This window comes from Apteryx rowi, unplaced genomic scaffold, assembly GCF_003343035.1.
Source record: "Apteryx rowi isolate R43461 unplaced genomic scaffold, aptRow1 scaffold_107, whole genome shotgun sequence".
In the NCBI taxonomy this organism is placed as follows: Eukaryota; Metazoa; Chordata; class Aves; order Apterygiformes; family Apterygidae; genus Apteryx; species Apteryx rowi.
Window position 1 is genome coordinate 237,355 of NW_020447275.1, and position 18,338 is coordinate 255,692.

The window sequence follows — 18,338 nt, forward strand, 5'->3', positions numbered from 1 at the left end:
GTCACTTTATAGCAACGTCTACATTTGTATAATGCGTAAGTGATGGAGAGTCAAAATATCCAACAGATACATGACTTTTTTTTTTTTTTTAATCAGGGTGGTGGGACTGAAAAGACTGTCATAAACCTAAAAACAAAAAAACCCCACAACAGCTCCACTCCCAGAAGCCAGAGATCACGCAGAAGAGTTTAGTTACATGTTTTGGATTGTCTTTTCCCAGTAGATTGAGGAGATGAAATCACTCTTTCCAAGAAATATGGATGAAGGATTGAAATGCAGAAAAGATTTGTTATGATGCAATGACAGAAAAAAACAAGTCATGAAGAAAGGATGATAACCTTTTGAAATAGCTGACATTTGAAAGGACTTACAAAAGAAAATGGCAATTAGTGGGCAGTTCTGCCTTTAAAATTAGCTTTCATTACATTGAGGCAGAACCTCAATGGCCTTTACAAATACAAAACAACGAATTACTGCTATACAAAAATCATATTCTAAATCAGAGACCATGCAGAACAAGTGTGTAGAGAGGAAGACAGTTTAGTGGAACAGATGAGGATAGTGATTGTAGCCAGTACTCTGCATAATTATTTTCAGTCTATTTGTAGGCTTCAGGATAAGGATAGCCTTTAAAAAAAGAAATGATTTTACTAATTTTATTTATTTAAAGAACAGTGAAGTTGTTTCACTGATTGAGATTTTCTTCCAAGAGTGATGAGCTGCATGGGAGAGACAAGGCATGAAGACTTCCCTGCCCCAGCAGGTGTTAGAAACTGGTCCTATTGCTGATTAGAGACAGAGTTTATCTTTTCAGTTGGTTACCAAGAAGACCAGATTTGTGATAATGAAAAATAGATTTCTAAAAGCCCATAAATAAAATACAAAAGCCACTGCAGCTTCGTTAACTTAAAATAGTTCTTTTTAAAAAAAGGGTATTTTTTTTTTTAGTATCAAATTGATAGATAATATTTTGAGAAGCCAGCAACAGTACTTTGCAAGAAGCTAGTAAGAATATAATTAGTCATGCATACTCTCATAGTTAGGCCTTGACTTGGACAACCTGCAACATTTTGCCCACAGCAGTGGGTATCTATACCAGATTTAGCCTGGTACCAGTATAATTATTTAAAATACAGACATTAGATACTTAATAGCAGTGTTTACAAGATTGCAGTATAGATCAGTGCACAGAGATCCAAGTGGTGTTACATAAGGAACAGTTAAAGAAAATGTCACAATAAACTGTGCAAAACAAATAATCTTGGGAATATATGATTATATAAATTTTATTATGCTATCATTTAGAATATTGTTAATCTGAAACCCTCTCCTCACCCCACCACGAACCCAAAAATACAGGACTTGAGATGGGAAGGGAGTATTTCAAAACTTGGATGGATTCTTCATGAAGAAAGATTGGAGAATTAGGATCTGTTAAAGTGGAACACATTGTAAGGAGGTATGCTAGAAAATTGTTTGGGGGTTTAAAGGAAATAGCCTCTCAATTCTTGAAGGTTGATTTTAATTATGTTTAGGTGTTGGTGGTAATATTTCAGCAATTACAATATTTAGTGTTTAGATCATAAAGAAAATCCTTCTGAACTGAGATATTGTTGCTTGATACCATTCATGTATGTTAGTAAACACTAATTTCAGTTAGGGTAACCAGTCTGTAAACTATATAAACAGTAAATAAAAATTCTTAACTGTTTTTTCTTTATTTGTAAAGCTAAGAAAATAATCTGAATCTACTGATCTTTTTAACTGGTGAAATTGAGAATTTTCTATTATTTTGAAGCTTATCACACTCATATTAAGATATTTCCAAGGATCGTAATACCTTAAGTTTCTTCAGGTGTTTCTATCATCATTTTTTCCTGTAAGTGCGTTGCCTCTAAATGGCAAAATTTTGATCTTAGATATTAAAATTATCGTATTTTTAAGAAGGATAGCTAAGAATATCCTTTTGAGGGAATGCCAGTGGTTGCCAGACTGTTATATTTTGGCATTTTGATTGATATAGATACAATAACCTATCTGGAGTTTATTTGGAAGATGCCTTGAAGATGTTTCTTTCACATAGCTTTTTTGGTGAATTGTGGGGAGTATATTGTTCAAATGATTTCAATGGGTAAATGAACCATTTTGCAGAAGAGGTTAGTGTAATTAGATGATTTTAGATATGGTTGATACTTGTTTAGGAGAAGCTGAGGAAAGGTTTTTGAGTAGGAAAGTATGGTGGGGTTGGGTTTTAATAATGTTTGGTGTGGAAAATTTATCTATGTTTGGCTCTGATTCCACTAATTTCTAGTTAGCATTATTGTTAATATCTTTGCAACTTCTGTTGTTTCATATTTCTTTAAGAATTTTGATAAAGAAAGGATTTTACTTCACAGATGATTTTAGTGAAATTTTTACGTACTAGGTTCTGTTTTGAGAAGACGAAAAAGCAGTACTGTACTCGGCCACCTGCATCTGTGTATCTTTCAAACTGACAGTATGTTTCTATCTTTGAACATGTAAAGTTGTGCCTCTGAATACTCAAAATGATTTAACTTTACGTGTAGGATTTGTAATGATAGTCTAATTGAAGCATTGTGTGGCATAATTACTGAAGTGATTACTCTGGGATCTGTAGTGTTTCTTCTGTCCAGACCTCAAAATGATAGTTCTTTTTCTTTTTCTTTTTTTTTTTTTTTTTTTTTNTATATCCAAAGCTTTGCATGTATGATTAACAATACTTGTAACTCAAATTATTTTTTTATCAGGGGCTTGTAAGTAAGAAGACAGAGTTTATCACAGTTCTCATTAATTTGGAATGTAAGTTGCATTAACAGCTTGCTTCTGGAATTTTAAGGGCAAGCTAGAGATGGCATGTGACCTTTCATGGGGAAAGATTTATATAAGAAGGGAGTTTAGGGGACTAGGGTTCAGAAACCAGCGAATTATGCCAGAATTTTAATGTGTTGCATGTTCTTAATGTTTAAATGAAAAAGAGGGGAAGAGGGGAAGGAGAAAGGGCAGATTAGAAGGGGTTAGTTGGGGAGAAAAATTGCTTCTTCCTTAATAGCTTAAAGTATAGACTGCTGATTTAGTATTTTTATAGGCTAAAACTGGTCTTGGACAAATTCACTATGTATATGCATTGTATGGGCACAAGAATTAAAGATTCTCTAAAAATTTGAAGTGCAGTTTACCATATGGTCAGCTTTGATTCTTTATGGATTAAAGATTTAAATAATCCTGAAGATAAAGATACTAATAGAGGGTTTTTTTTGTTTTGTTTTGTTTTAAACTGGCTTCTTTCATGGAAATTAAATTATAATTCACTGATGTGGGTGTGAAATCGCTACTTTCAAAACTGCTGTGATATCTTCCCAATTGTTTTACCCACTTTATGACATTTTATTCAAAAATGTAAGAAAAAAGTTGCAAAATACTTCATTTAAAGTGTAGAAATAGTTTTGCTTTGGTAGGAATAACTTTGTGAAAGTAACAGCAGTGTTTTAATAATTCTAGTAGCAGTGGTTTTGTTGGTAATACGTTTTTTGAATTCTTGTTATTGCCAGGCATGTTTTAGAGTAATGAAAAGAATTGCTGTTTTACGTGGAACGCATTCCTAGTATGCAGTGATCTTGCATACTAGGCTCATGAACATGTATTTTATATTAAGTAATTTGTAGTCTGAGTGATGTGGAGAGTGCTTCTGAGCTTCAGCAGTTTGGGGGGGGGGGGGACTGTGTAATTGAATTCAGTGAGCAATGCCAGCTGTGGAGTTTCCACCAGGATAATTTGCATGGCTTGCTTATTACTTGAGGATATCAAAAGACAGAAATCTTTGTATAGATGATACAAAGCTCCTCATTGTTGTTGTGACTATCTGAAAAGTTAATACTGGAATAACCTATTTTTCCAATTTAAACACAAGGTGTCTATATTAATGACTGCTAACTCTTCCTGTCTCTCTGAGTAAAGGGGCTGGGGAACAGCTGAACTTCTGGAATCTTTATAGTTCTGGGATCTGTAAAGCAACTGGCAGGTAGTAAATGAGGTTGTACTGCAATCTGTTATTTGTATAGTGAAAGCAATAAAGACTAGACTTGGACAAGGTTACCCCGATACTTCGTTCCCTAGTTTAACCAAGTGAATGACGCAATATAATGGAATAGGAAATTTCATTTTGTCACCGTGTTGGTGTATGTTCTTTTGAAGCCAACCTGATGCAGTGGCTTTGGTTCATGCAGAACTGGAGTAACTGTATCCATTATACAGAATATGGGAGTCTAGTGGGTACATCCAAATGCATACAGAAGGCATAGGTATCACTGGAAGAGCTAAATCGTTCATATAAGTGCACACATGCATGCTGTCTCTTTCTGGGCTCTCTGTCTCTTTCAGATTTGCTCTTTGAGGTCTTTAAATTTTGTTAAACATTTTAAAGAGATTCCTGTACATTAAAAAAAAATGCATTATTGATTAAACTTGTTTTTTCAAATACTTGCTCATAAGAATTAAAAAGTCCACATTTGAAAAAACATTAAAATATGCTATTGTAATCTAAACAATAGAAAAATGGAAATGAAAACTGTTTTAATAACAAGTTAACGTTTGGTATGTGGCCTTGGTATTTTTGGAAAGTTGCCAGTAGCATATATTGAAACAGATTTTAACTATTGTTGAAATCCCATGATTTTAGTAATTTTTTTCTGCTTTGTGCTGTAATAGTTGAGAATGTAAAATTACTTGGGTGTTGAGTTGCAGCCACCTCTTGAATAATCTGATATTTTCAGGTATAACTGCTCTGCTGATAGATGAATGACTTAATAAAAGTCAGCTGAAGGCAGATAAGGTCATTGACCCCAAAAGCCTGTGGAACTTGGGCACTTACTAAAATACCAATGTTATCTGCCTAGATGGATCTGAAAAATAGAGTAACCAAGAGTCAACAGAAATTACACTAAAGTATTGAAAAAATTTGGCAAATATACTATGTTAAATTGCTTTCACTTTTGCATGGAAGTGCAGCTACTGTGTCTTCTCTTGCACAGATTTTAATCTTGGGTAGCAGCATTAAGTGAATTACTTTGTATTTGTATCCATGTAAAGGAGTAGAGCTCATGAGATAGGAAAATTCTATCTTTTTGCTTCTGTGTTGGATTGTTACTCAATTTATGAAAGTTTAGATGAGTACCATTGTAAACGTCATGAATATTTTATTGTATTGAATTTCACTTTGTAATTGCAAATGTACAAATCTGTGAGATTTTGAAGATTTGCTGTGATTTGAGAGGACAGAAGCTGCCTTAAAAAAAAAAAAAAAAGAAAAATCCAACAAATTGTGGTGGCATGGGAAAATGGTTTCCCCTCTATCTCTATTGTATACAATTTAAGTAGCCATGTGAAATAGATTTTACACACTATGAGTAGATTTGTAAATCTCTTATCACAGGACTGTTTCATGGCAGGATTAAGTGTTAATTTTCTTTTTTATTCACATCTGATGGCAAATGTCTTTTTCTGATGCTTGCATCTTATACAGAACTATTCACTCTTCTCCTCCCCCCCCCCCCCAAGTTGGGACATTTCTATGATGTATCCTTCATCCATCCTTCCATAAAATCTTATTTCCGACTTTGATCTTTCTTTATGTTTAAGCTAATGATTCTTTGATGATTCATCTTAATTGCTGTGGGTCTTAACTTTGACTGCTTAGTATTTTTTTTTTTTTTTTTTGAGAGAGAGACTTTAAGTCTTCCTGTAAAGGGATTTCCTTTTCTAATTTTTTGAAAACGTGGATATCGAATCAGTTGTACTTGAACAGATGGCAGATGGAAGGTACTTCTTTTTCAAGAGTGTATTGCAAACAAGGGCCTCTAAGGTAGAAAAGTCTGGAATAACTGTGCTGAGTACCAAGGGCAGGTTTGGCGGAGCAGGGGGCGGCAGGGGTGCCCTGTAGGAGGGGATGGGCAACTGCCCTGAGGCCGTCGCAGCCGCTTCCAGCCGGTTCGGAAAGCGGCACCCAGAGCCCGGCGCGCGCCCAAGCTCCAGGCGGGCGGAGGAGCGCCGCGGCTGCTGGGACGGCGAGACGCCGAAGGGGAAACGCAGGAGAGGCCCGGAAGGGGGCGCTGTTGGGAACACGATCTGGGAAGGAGGTGCTCCCCGCCGGAGAAGGCACACCTCTGTGGCGGCCGCGGGCCACCCCGCCGGGGCTGCGGCAGCCCCAGAGGCCTGGGGCTTGCGGAGCAGCCATGCTGGAGCAGAAGAAAATGGGTAGGAAGCAAGGAGCGGCAGAGAGAGAAAAGAAAACGAGCAGGAGAAAGTCCTAAGGAATGCTTCTGTGATGCTTTCCTAGGTATCTTCTGTTAAAGCTGCTTTCCTCCAGACTGGACGAAAGCATCTATTTGTTCGTTGTAGACTTACTGATTTCTGGTATACCTTTATTTGTACAAGGCTCATTTGGGTGGGGGGAGGGAAGAGAGTGGTTTAAGTAAGGACAGAATGCTTTTTACAGGGAATACTGAGCGTTCCCTTATCAAGGTTTATCAAGGCTTTGAGAGATAACTGTGGTCACAATGAAAATTTAAGGTTCTAGTATGAACTTAGTATGTCAAAAAAATGCTTGATCTGTGTTTTTTTAGAGCCAGCATGGGATGTGGTTTACTACAAACCAAATTGACTCCTCTTCAGAATTTGACCAGTTTGCGTTTGTATGTTGAATGGAAGAACAAATTGTAGTTTAGGGTTTAGTCTATATTTTTTGTGGATTTGGTTAAAATGCTGTTATTTTAAGGAAAAGAATGCCTATTTAGGGAAATACTATGTGTACCTTTCATGGTTTTGTTCTAAGTTTATTCTTTGGCTGACCAATGATGCTATTTTCTTGTAGGAGTGGGTATCAGAAATAACACAGATAGATCTTTAAGTTATATTCTTAAAGGAGCTTCTTAGTGGTCAGAATAAAATGATGAGCAAGGAATATGTAATCAAGAATCTTACCTGATAACTTTTTTTGGTCAGGGACCTTCAGAGATCACTTCTAAAACTGTTTGGTTATTGCAATTAAAATCTGAAAACTTTGAAGATAAGCAAGTGGCAAAATATTCTTTCTAACACTGAGGTAGTCCTAACTTTTGTCCTGTGAGATGGAATTTACTTTTAAATCTTCTCATTCGATCAATTCAGTCAATCGAATCTTCTCATTTCAGGGTTAAGCTCTTACAAATTATCTTTCATACAAATTCAGATTTAGTTCTTTGATAACCTTTTGTCATTCTTGGCTTTACTTGTGATTTTAAGAGAATAATAATAGATGTGCAGAAGAAAAGCGCTTATTTTTTATTTTTATTTTTTTCTAAATAGTATTTAGAACATTTTACACTCTGTATAATGATGTCAGGCTATCTCCACAGCATATGAAACTTTAATTATTAGTTGTTTTGGAATAATTTCCCTTTGATCCCAGAGATGAAATAAGTGCAAGTCCAGGCAACCTACAAGGTAGAATCTGGCTTTCAAAAAATGTTCAGAGGTAAATTCTTTTCAGCTCAATTTCCTGCTGAGGTTCCTAGCCATTCCTGGAAGCAATCTGGAATTATATGCAGTGAACTCTTTTAACACAGTTGGCCAGCGCTAGCAGTCTTCCAAGGAAAGCAGCCTGAAAAGAGTGATGCCCTTTTGACATAAAGGAAACTATTACAGATATGTCATAAAAATAGCATGTTTTAAGATTTGGAGTTAATATAAGTCCCTTTAGTGTAGGAGCATCTTTCTAGAAGTCTAATAAAAAGAGAAGCAGAAGCTTTGTTACCTTCAAAACATGTGAAGAAGAAGGACGAGAAAGTCTTTGAGGTGCTTTCCTGGATTTCATTGTTTACAGAAATAGCCTGTTCTGTCCGAGGTCTCCATGTTCTTCAGACTTTTCAGAATTGGGGTGACTTTAGAGTGAATGTCACCTGTGTTCCCACAGAGAGAATATACATAGCAGAGACTTAATACTTTTTGGTGCTGTAATTGTTTGATAACTCTTTTCCGGGAAGTCTCTCTGTTCGCCTCAGTCCTTTTGGCCTTTCTTGCTGTTGGCCTCGCAGCCACGAGTTCTGCTTCCCTTGGAGAGTGTTTGTGCTCGTTGCTGTCTTGGTTGTGTTGTTTTCTGTCCCTTCCTTCCTCCACTGACCACCATCAGAACAAGAGGAAGAATTGATTTGACAAAAGTATGACTTATGAAGAGCAGATAACATAGTAATTTGAGACTTATGCTACAAAGGAAGAAGTTCTGATACTTACACAGTGAAGGAACATCCCTCTCAAATTGAAGGAGTGAGTAATGGAGGCTGTCAAGTCAGTGACTGTGTAAAGGAATAGGAGAAAAGAGGAGTTCTCTGTGAGTGGGGTACACAAGGTGAAAGTTAAGAGGAGAGGGGACTACTTATTACATGCTAGCCACAAAATGCGTATCAATCCCTGCAGTATCTGGTTGAAAATACAGCTGTTCTGTTCTTGTTTTTGTGTGGGAGGAGTTACTGGATGCCCATAGAAGAAAGAAGGAATACGGTAGAGTGTTTCTCTTCCTTAGGAGAGAAGTGGCATGACTGTCTGATCTTCTGAGACCTGTTTAGGAAGAAGCAGATGGGAAAGCCTTTCCAGTTTATACCTCCTAACTTTGGACAGAGGTTGAGATGAAATAGGGGGGAAAGGAGTAGAAGCCACTGCTGTAAGAAAGGGTACATGAGGCAATGCTTGTCCTTAAACAAGTTAGTGACTGGTGAGCCCATTTAGCCCTTACAGACTAATAGGTATGTAACTCCCTTTCCTTACAAAAACTGTAGCCGTGTGTGTTTGTTTCTTGGTCTCTGGCACATCCTAACTCTTTGCTTTCTCAGCACCTCTGCAGGTTCTCGCTAAGTATTATGTCTCCTTCAGCTTTTAAATAGCTCTCTCTTACTACCACTTCCACCTTCTAGCTAACTCAGTCTGATTGCAGTCCCTCAGTATGCTGTCCTATTTGCTTGCAGTAACACAGATTTACAGTCAAAACTGATATGCGCTATTTTGGGGGTAATATTGCTGTTTGGAATTTTCTCTGCATAGTTATATAACCATTATACTAAGAACACGTGTTGACAAATTATTTCCAAGAGAAAGTCATAGAATGTTAACTGTAAAAATACATAAAATGGAAAAAATAGCTCTTAGTAAATTATTTTATCATCCTGTCTAAACACCTTATTAACTTTATTACAGATTTTAAAGGATAGAAGCAAACTCAAAATGTGAATTAGCAGGAAGCTTAAAGAGAACATACTTTTTTCCACCATAAAATTGATTTATGAGTTGCTTTATGTAGTAGACTTGAGCTGTATCACAGAATCACAGAATYGCTGAGGTTGGAAGGGACCTCTGGAGAGCATCTAGTCCAACCCCCCTGCTCAAGCAGGGTCACCTAGAGCACATTGCACAGGATTGCATCCAGGCGCGTTTTGAATATCTCCAGAGGAGGAGACTCCACAACCTCTCTGGGCAACCTGTTCCAGTGCTCTGTCACCCTCACAGTGAAAAAGTATCTCCTCATGTTCAGATGGAATTGTCTGTGTTTCAGTTTGTGCCCGTTGCCTCGCGTCCTGTCGCTCGGCACCACTGAAAAGAGCCTGGTCCCATCCTCTCGACACCCTCCCTTCAGATACTTGTACACGTTGATAAGATCTCCTCTCAGCCTTCTCTTCTCCAGGCTAAACAGGCCCAGCTCTCTCAGCCTTTCCTCATAAGAGAGATGCTCCAGTCCCCTCATCATCTTTGTAGCCCTTCGCTGGACTTGCTCCAGTAGTGCCACATCCCTCTTGTACTGGGGAGCCCAGAACTGGACGCAGTACTCCAGGTGTGGCCTCACCAGGGCTGAGTAGAGGGGGAGGATCACCTCCCTCCACCTGTTGGCAACACTCTTCAGACTGAGTATTGTTTATATAGTATGGCCAGTAAAATAATGTATTCATTGCTGCTGCTGCTTGGGTGTCTGCAGAGGATGCAACATATATGGACTCCTTCTATTAATATAGAATTTGTACTGTTTTTCACAGCTAAGGATAGCTGTGAGAATTTCACAAGAAAATATTTAAAACTTAATTTTAACATTTAATCTCAAAGTTTCATAGTATGAATTTAGAGAAAGGATGATGCAGTTGACTGTGATGAGTCAGCATAGATTACTAAAACTATTAAAATAGATTTTAAATGGTTGTAAATTTCAGCCTTACTGTTCAGGAAACTTTATATATAGTTTAATGAAACCTGGTTTCATAAGTATTGAAAATAAATTATTTTATAATATATAAATTATTTAATATATAATATTTTTCTTTTAAACCATAAACTTTTATCTGTTTGCAGTGATTGCAGTTTGCTTCCTCTCCACCCTGTTTCTCCTGTGATACGTTTACTAAGCAAGGGAATGCAAATACTACTGTGGTAGTCTAGAGCTCTGTATATGCTGCTTGGCCAGTTTGATTGCGATGCTGATTACCTAGCTGGAAGCTGCCATACAGAAGATGTAACTGCTCCAATCTGCTACTTTTTTCTCAGTGCAGGGAGAGGAAAGCAGAGGAGTTTGAGCCTCTCTTTTCTACCCAGCAGCTGACTTGCAAGCATATGAATCTTTTTTTTTTTTTTTTTTATGTTTGCTTACCTGTGAAATGCCATTTAAAACATCCAAGAGAACTGATGGATCTATAATGTTATCATAGAAGTCTTCTTTCCTTGGATTTAAAATGTATATAGAATGTTAGATAAGTCTTCAGTGTGCATATGAAATATTTGGCTATCTTAAAGCAATTTCCTTCAGAAAACAAAATTAAAAATATATATTTTTAAAACCATTTGGTTGTAAGATAAATAGGTTACTTTCTTCTCTTACACAAATCTTGCCTTTTCCTACAGGTGTCTTGTGTATCGCAGAGCTAAAATTCAGTAAAAAGTTAAGGTTCTTTTCAAGATTTACACTAAGGCTTCAACAGTTCCAAGATGAAGAAAGAACAAATTCATGTTTGTAGATACATTCCTATACCATTCAAGAAGATAGGGCACTACAGTTTAATGTTTGTGACAATCACAGAAATCAAATTACATTTCTGAAGGGCTTTCTATAGCACTGTAGTTAAAGGATGTTTGGATCAGAGAAGTTATAGGAAATTAACAATTCTTCTCTATGCTTTTCAGTGTAGAAAAACACTTTTGCCTTGTTCAAGGAAAACGACTAGGGATCCTAGCAAGGAACTGGAATGTCCTGGATAAACCTTGTAAATTTTTAATTTATAAACTTTTTAGCAGACTGCTTTTGAAAAATGTTTGACTTTTTTTTTTTTTTTTTTTTAAACAGGATATCCATTATATTCATTTTTAATTTACTTCCATTTGTAGAGAGAGACTAGAATTACCAAAAATCACATACCATGTTGAAAACACCCTTGGCAGGCATAGGCTGGGTACGGCTTGCAGCTTCATTTGGTATAGTTACTCTGTGTTACTGCTGGAGAATATTAAGACTGTATTTATTATGTGACCTGCAAAACACATTTAAAGAGCCTATTCTACTTCTTGTGGTAAAAAATTTCCTAATATTAGGAAGAATTTTCTGAAAATTTTGGCATTTTAAACTGTAGTATTTTGTCCTGTAAGTAATTGAATTTTATCTTTCACCAGGCTCAGCAGAAGGTTTGGGTAAAATAATACAGAGATTTCCTCAGAAGGACTGGGAAGACACTCCTTTTCCACAGGGAATAGAGTTGGTAAGTTTGTGTTGCATAATGTAATTTTTAGAATTTCTTTTGCATATAGTTGGAAGGTGAATTGGCCTTCATGCAATAATCTGTGTTATCTAACCTGACGTGGCATGCACAGAAATTACATGAATGAGGGATAGATGATAGCTTTAAGTAAAGTAATTTTGGCTGACAGAATACTTTTTCCGTTCCTAATCTATTAAGTAGATATTCCTAGAATATAGAAGGTGTCTGCTGCAAAGTTAGAAAAAGTATTTTTGAAATAAATGTTTATTTGCACCATTAAGTTATAGTTGACTACATTTTTAGAAGCATCATTCAGATCTTGGGTGACTTTTCATTGCCATGTTCAAATAAAAACAAATGTGTATTTGTATGTTGTATACAAATAACAATTTAAAATAACACCACGATGAACTGGCTTGATTGAAATGGTCAATCTTTACCCAATATTGTCCTTGACAGATGGTATAATGGGTGCTTATGAAAACAGTACACTAAACAAGACTAGTATATAGTGATCTGTTTTAAATGCCCCCTCTGATAATTCACTAAATACCACTTCTTTCCCTTCCTTGGTCTCATATTGTGAGATATAAGGAATAGGTATTTCTTATTCATCCAGATCAGGGATTTGTTAGATGTGTGGCCCTGAAAATCCTACAGAGAAACAGAATACTTTGGTCATACTCAGCAAATTAGKTTTCTGAGAAATCAGTGAAACTCTTACTACCTAGAACTTGAGGACTTCTGGGACAGGATAAGCTAGAGAAGATGGCCTCTAAGAAGTGTTGCAATAGAAGTCTTTGTACTGCAGAGCAAAAATCAGCTGCAGGCTACAAAGACACTGTGACTCTTCACTAAATTTATTATACAGATACAGCAAATAGCAAGCTTTTATTGGTATGATACCTTTCAGTCAGTGTTCACCTCACTCACTTGCTGAGTCAGAACGTGCCATTGGCCAGATGTTGTCCTCAGTGAAAGAGAAGTGATCTTGGTGATCAGCGCTTGCCAGTTTGCTCTCTCATCTACAGAGGTTTATATAGTTCACGGTGTGCTGGTGTACGCGACTGGTTGCTCGTTTTCTTCAACAGCCTGCGGTTTTCATTTCTTCATATCAGTCAAGCGTACGTCTAAAGTTTCAGGGGATGTCACACATTAATTACCGGTTAAGCATTATTTCTGATGCACATGATGGATAGTTACAGTGTTTGCGGTATAGTTGCATAATACTGCATTTGGCAATGTAGTGCTGTGCAGAAACAATGGAAGCTCCTGCTTTCTCTGAAGTATTTCTACTACTCTTACAACATTATACCGCTATATATAGCAATTGCTGTTTGATGTCGCTGGTATTTCTCTATTTAATACATGCCTAGCCAGCATGTGCTTGATGACTACTGTTTTTGCTGTTGTTGGTTTTTTTGTTTGTTTGTTTTTCGGAGTAGTTTACTGTCATTCCTTAGCTGGCTTATCTTCTCTCTTTTTATTAACTTTAAACACTTGGGTTTAATTGGATGGCTTGATTTTTTGCCTTAAACAACTGCAAGAGTTTGATGTTTGGAGATTTATTTTGTCATGCAAATCTTCCTTACCTATTTCAAACAAAGTAATGTGGCTGATTTCCAATGGTATTTTGAAATAAGTCATCACAGCTGTTCTTAAAGCAGTGAAGCTACTTAAGTGATGTATCTGTACCTAAATATTATTTCTCATTTTATTTAATTGTAGGATGTTAGTGTTACAAGAAACACGTTTCTAAAGGAAGATTTTTTTTTTTCCTGGTTGAACAAAACATTGTTTTTTATATTAGTTCTCAAATGACTCATTAGGCAAAACCACTGAGAATTTAAACTAAAACTAAAGTGAAACCTGGCTATTTAAAAGTTGAATTAAGGGTATCTGTTCATCCAGTATATAAAATTACTCCTATTTTGATTTGTTTTCCAAACATGGTAATAGCATTTTTAATTAATTAAGATTGAAGAGTTAGAGATATTACAAAGATCATATAGTAAAGTAAATCACTCATGAAAATCAGGTTTTGGCAGGATACTATTTTCAAGTTTTGGATGAGTACCATGAATCAGTATGAATTGAGGGAAAGAAAAGGAGAAAAACAAAGCAATCTGTCATTTTCTGGTTGTCATCTTAAGGGCAATGTTAATATCATTAAGTTTATAAGAGGCAAATATAGGGGGAAAAGAAGGAGAAGGGTAAGAGTACAACAGTTGACAGGAATGTGTATGAGAATTAAGGTAGATGTTCTTACAAATTAATAGCACTTTAGTTCTAACAATATTTTGAGTTAAAAAATGTCTTATGTGTATTACCTCTCCCTTGAGTGAAGGTTCTTTATGGCATTATATGGTTTCCCTGATGGAAGAAAAGAAAAAAAGATGGCTTACATTTGAAAAGCATGTTAAACTCTATCCACTATGTTTTTTGTGAAGGAAGAAAAGGTCAAAATTTTTCATGCCTAGTGACTGGATTGAAAGGCGTGGGTTCTTTGTTTTTGTTTGTTTTCTTGGGGGGGGGGTGTCTTAACCTCTACTGAAGTAAGTTCTTCTGCCATGATCCACTGAGATTTTAGATGAATTATTATTTTTTTCCTTAAGTTATTTTAAAAACACTATTCCATGTATTTATTTAATTTGTAATCTATATTGTGACATGAACAGAAATGAACATATATCTGAGCTAAAAATTACTTCTCCTATGTGTTCACCACTCCTTTGTCACTACCCAATTACTGCAGCCAAACAATAGAAATAAGGACTCTGGTCCCACTATAAGCATATGTTATTTTCATGTGTTAATTGAAAGTAATTGAATTCTTCCAGAGGTGAACACAAAGCTGGGAAACTGAAGGTAGTTTTCTAGTAGATTTTCATAAGATTTAATTTTTACTAGTCTAAAAGAAATGTGAAGATCTGAGCTAATATTGAAATGCAGTGTTTTATAAAGTATATTATTTGCCTGTGAATTTGGACATTTGGATGTCCAAGTTATTTGGCCAAATACTATCTGTTGAGTCAGATAATTCAGCTTGGGAAGTAACGGATGACATGAATAAATAGTACTTTTCCCTTCATGTTTTTAATGATATTTTATGAAACAAAGTAAAAAAGTTACTTTAATGCTACCTTACAGAGCCCTCCTCTGAATTTTACTACTGTGCGATGGAAAATGCCTCCGCAGCTTGTAGAAATGCAGTTTGTCCAAACGCCGGCCAAAGCTAATAGACAAAAGCCTCTGACATTTGTGTCCTCTTCCTCCCATGCCTCTGGGCTTGACTCCATGTAGCTAGACATGCTTGTCTCCATGTGGCTGGATGTTGAGACCTGAATGAAGATGATCTGGAGAACAGAGCTGTGTGGCTAATTTTAAGTTCAATAATAACAAAACTGCAAAGAATATTTTTTTTCCCTTTGAGCCTAGTTTTGAGAAATGGGCTTACACTGGAAGAACTGTACCTAATGGACTTGCACTTAACTGAGTGAAAGGAATCATTTGAGAATAGCTTATCTAGGAAAGTTGGTGTCCTTATTTCAGCTTTTCACTTGTAGCCTTGACTGCGTTTGTAGTTTTATTAATTTCACACAGCTATATAGAGAATTTGGTCTTTATAAAATGTAATTACAATCTGAACTTTACTTAGAGTATCATATTCTGTCTATGTACACTTTGCACATAAACCATTTCTGGTTTTGTCTATGCAGTGTTAGGTATGTTCTGGTTTTGTTTAACATACACGTAAGTTATGGCATCAACACATTGTCCAAAATTCAACAGAAATATATTTTATAAAATCATATTGAAGTGTTTGAATTTGTTTTGTTAAAGAAACAAATTGTTTGTCTTCTGTTTGCCAGTGGTAAGTGAACAAAGCCATGACACTTCTGAGGGAAAGATACTGTCAATAGGCCTTGGTCAGTGGATCTTTTTAGAACTTTGACTCATCTGCATCTCATCAATGTACCTAAATCCTTATTTAAATTTACATTTAAATGTAACTTAAATGCAATTTAAAAATAAATTTACCTTCATCTTATGTTCTGTGCCTTTGCCATTTCTGTCATGGGTTTGTAACTTTGACCTTTGTTCAGTTTGTAACTGAATGCAGAAAGTTTGAATAGTGGGCAGCCTGCAAATTCCTGTGAAACGTATCTGAATTTTTTTATTATTTATCATTACAGTAGCTAATAAGGCTCCCAATACATATTTTTTTGTGGTTGTTGTAATGATTATTGTGATATAATTGAGAATAAGGTATGAGAGTTGTTAATATTACGTATCATACATATTGACTTCATTACTTCAAAAGCAGCAAGATGCTCTTTGGTTTGCTAGAACCTTTTGTGGGCTATTCAAAAGGCATAATGGGAAACATTTTTTGTAATTTTAGCTTCTCAGAATCAGAGCATTATAAGTTTACTGGCAAATAGTTTCTCAAGTTTCATGGAAATGAGCCGACTTTAAGGAACAAAGATTTATACTCATCTTAAAGCTAAGAAAGTATTTGGCTCAGAAAAAGATTTAGGTCATCAGTTTTCAAGAGCCTGCAGTTATAACATACAAACCTGATAGTTGCCCCCCATACTATTTTAAATAAATATATTCTTCTCCATAGTGTGTTTCAGAGAAGTTACTTCAGCTTTACACAGACACAACTTAAATTTAAAAAGAATCCTTTAAAATCAGGAAAGAGATCTACAGCAGTTTAATATTAGGAAATCATAGGATGGTCAAACTTCTTGTTCTCACTTGTAGAAAGAATTTTTGAGAGAGAGTATGTTGCTAGAATGAACTAGATTTGTATATTTCTGCTTTTTTTTTATTTATAAGCCAATTTAAATCCTGCTGTAAACCTTTCTAGATGTCATAATTAGTTACATGTCAAAGGAGGAAGCTGTGGTATGTAATGTCATGCTGTACACTCATTTCATTTGTGGGCTAAATTAGCTGAACCATGTGTCATCTTCATTACTCTGAGTTGGGATGTTAATGTTTATTAGGTTGACAAAAGTCACACCTGGAAATAGATTCCTCTTCTACGTTTGAACTGGATACCATGTGTTTATGCAGTTAGTGGCAGGGAAAAAATACCCACTATAACCTGTAGTAATAGCAGTAGTACTATAGTCATGAATCTATAATTTTCATTTCAAGTATATGCAAGTATAAAAATAAACATACATTTCCAGACAAGCTAATTGCCCATCCAGATAATTACAATTTACAATTACATTTTGTAATTTAAGTAAAAACAGTTAATACAATCCTTTGGAGAAAGCATACACGTATTATGATACTAGGAGACATTCTTCTGTGGCCTTGTATTCGTAGGAAAGAAAACTGAATAACGTTTCTTTTGATTCCATATTACCTTAATAATTAGATTGATTTGAGTGAAACTCAGCATGTTGTTAAAGATGAGATTTGACAGAAATATTTTGCTTGATGCCTTTGAGAAGCCTGTTCCAATTTTTGTAGTTTAAAAAAGGAAACAAATATTATAAGAAACCCTTTGTAAGTAGACAACTTACCTGTGGCAATGCTGAATCTATTGCTTTGGAAGAAAACCTGCAGAGTGCAAAACATACTATAATTCATTTGTTGCAACTCATATGCTGCAAGCATAGTTTGAATTGAAGCACAGAATGCCTTAGAAAATGGAGGGTGTTTACTGACTTCAGTTTTCCTTCTAAGGACAGTCTCCTTTTTCTTACCCTTCTATATTTGTGTGTGTATGGACCTGTAGGGGAAGTCACATATGTGAATGTTACATTTGTGAGAATTTTCTAAAGTAGATGTCGAGTGCCTTTTTGGTTTAAATAATTTAATTTACATGACTTCTGAATGCTTCTCTTGTCATTATCTACTATACTCTCCTCTGCCAAGGACCAGCTAGGCTGCGCCAACTGTTTGAAATCAAATTCAATTGAATTTCCCAAGTTTTTCACTCCATGTCCACCATGGTTTATCTTTTAACCTAAACTTGAGACTTAAGTTATTTGTTGTTCCTTCCAAGGAAAATAGCATGAAGAGAGGGTGTGTGCATCCCTTTGAGAACTGGCAGGATGCTTGCCTCTTCCTAGAGAAAGAGAGAAGTTTGATAGTAGGAGCAATCCTTTTAGCCTCATCGTATAGCCACACTAGCAGTTTAATTGAATATCTGTTTGAGTTGTTGATGGTTGGGGATTCACAAAGCACTTAACAGGAACAGAGTATTTCATGCTTTTTGAGAATTCAGGTAATCTATGTAGGTTTGGACAAATGTGATTGCTTCAGTTGCACATCTAGCTTTTCTTTGCTATTTAGAAAAAAGAAGCATAGATAAGAAGGCATGAAAAACTGAAGTTCTCACATGCCTAAACAGTTTCAGGAGCTGGTGTTATTGGAATGAGCATGTTATTCCTTGGTCTATCTTTATCTTTGTTGATCTTAGCATTTCTGCACAGCTTCAAATATGAGCTCTTGAATATACATGAAGTATGTCTTTTAGGAAATACTGGATCCATGTCCCAGATTTCTACTAACCTAAGATTTGGGAAATGAAAAAAA

General features: G+C 35.8%; 1 protein-coding gene across 2 annotated transcripts in view; it reads left to right on the forward strand.

Moving 5' to 3' along the window:
* SBF2 (SET binding factor 2) overlaps positions 1-18,338 on the forward strand; it is a 326,277-nt gene that overhangs the window by 86,185 nt on the left and 221,754 nt on the right. For both annotated transcript variants that reach the window (XM_026070870.1, XM_026070861.1), the window contains one exon: positions 11,689-11,774. In XM_026070870.1, the coding sequence (XP_025926655.1) occupies positions 11,689-11,774 (86 nt within the window). The remainder of the gene's footprint in view (positions 1-11,688; positions 11,775-18,338) is intronic.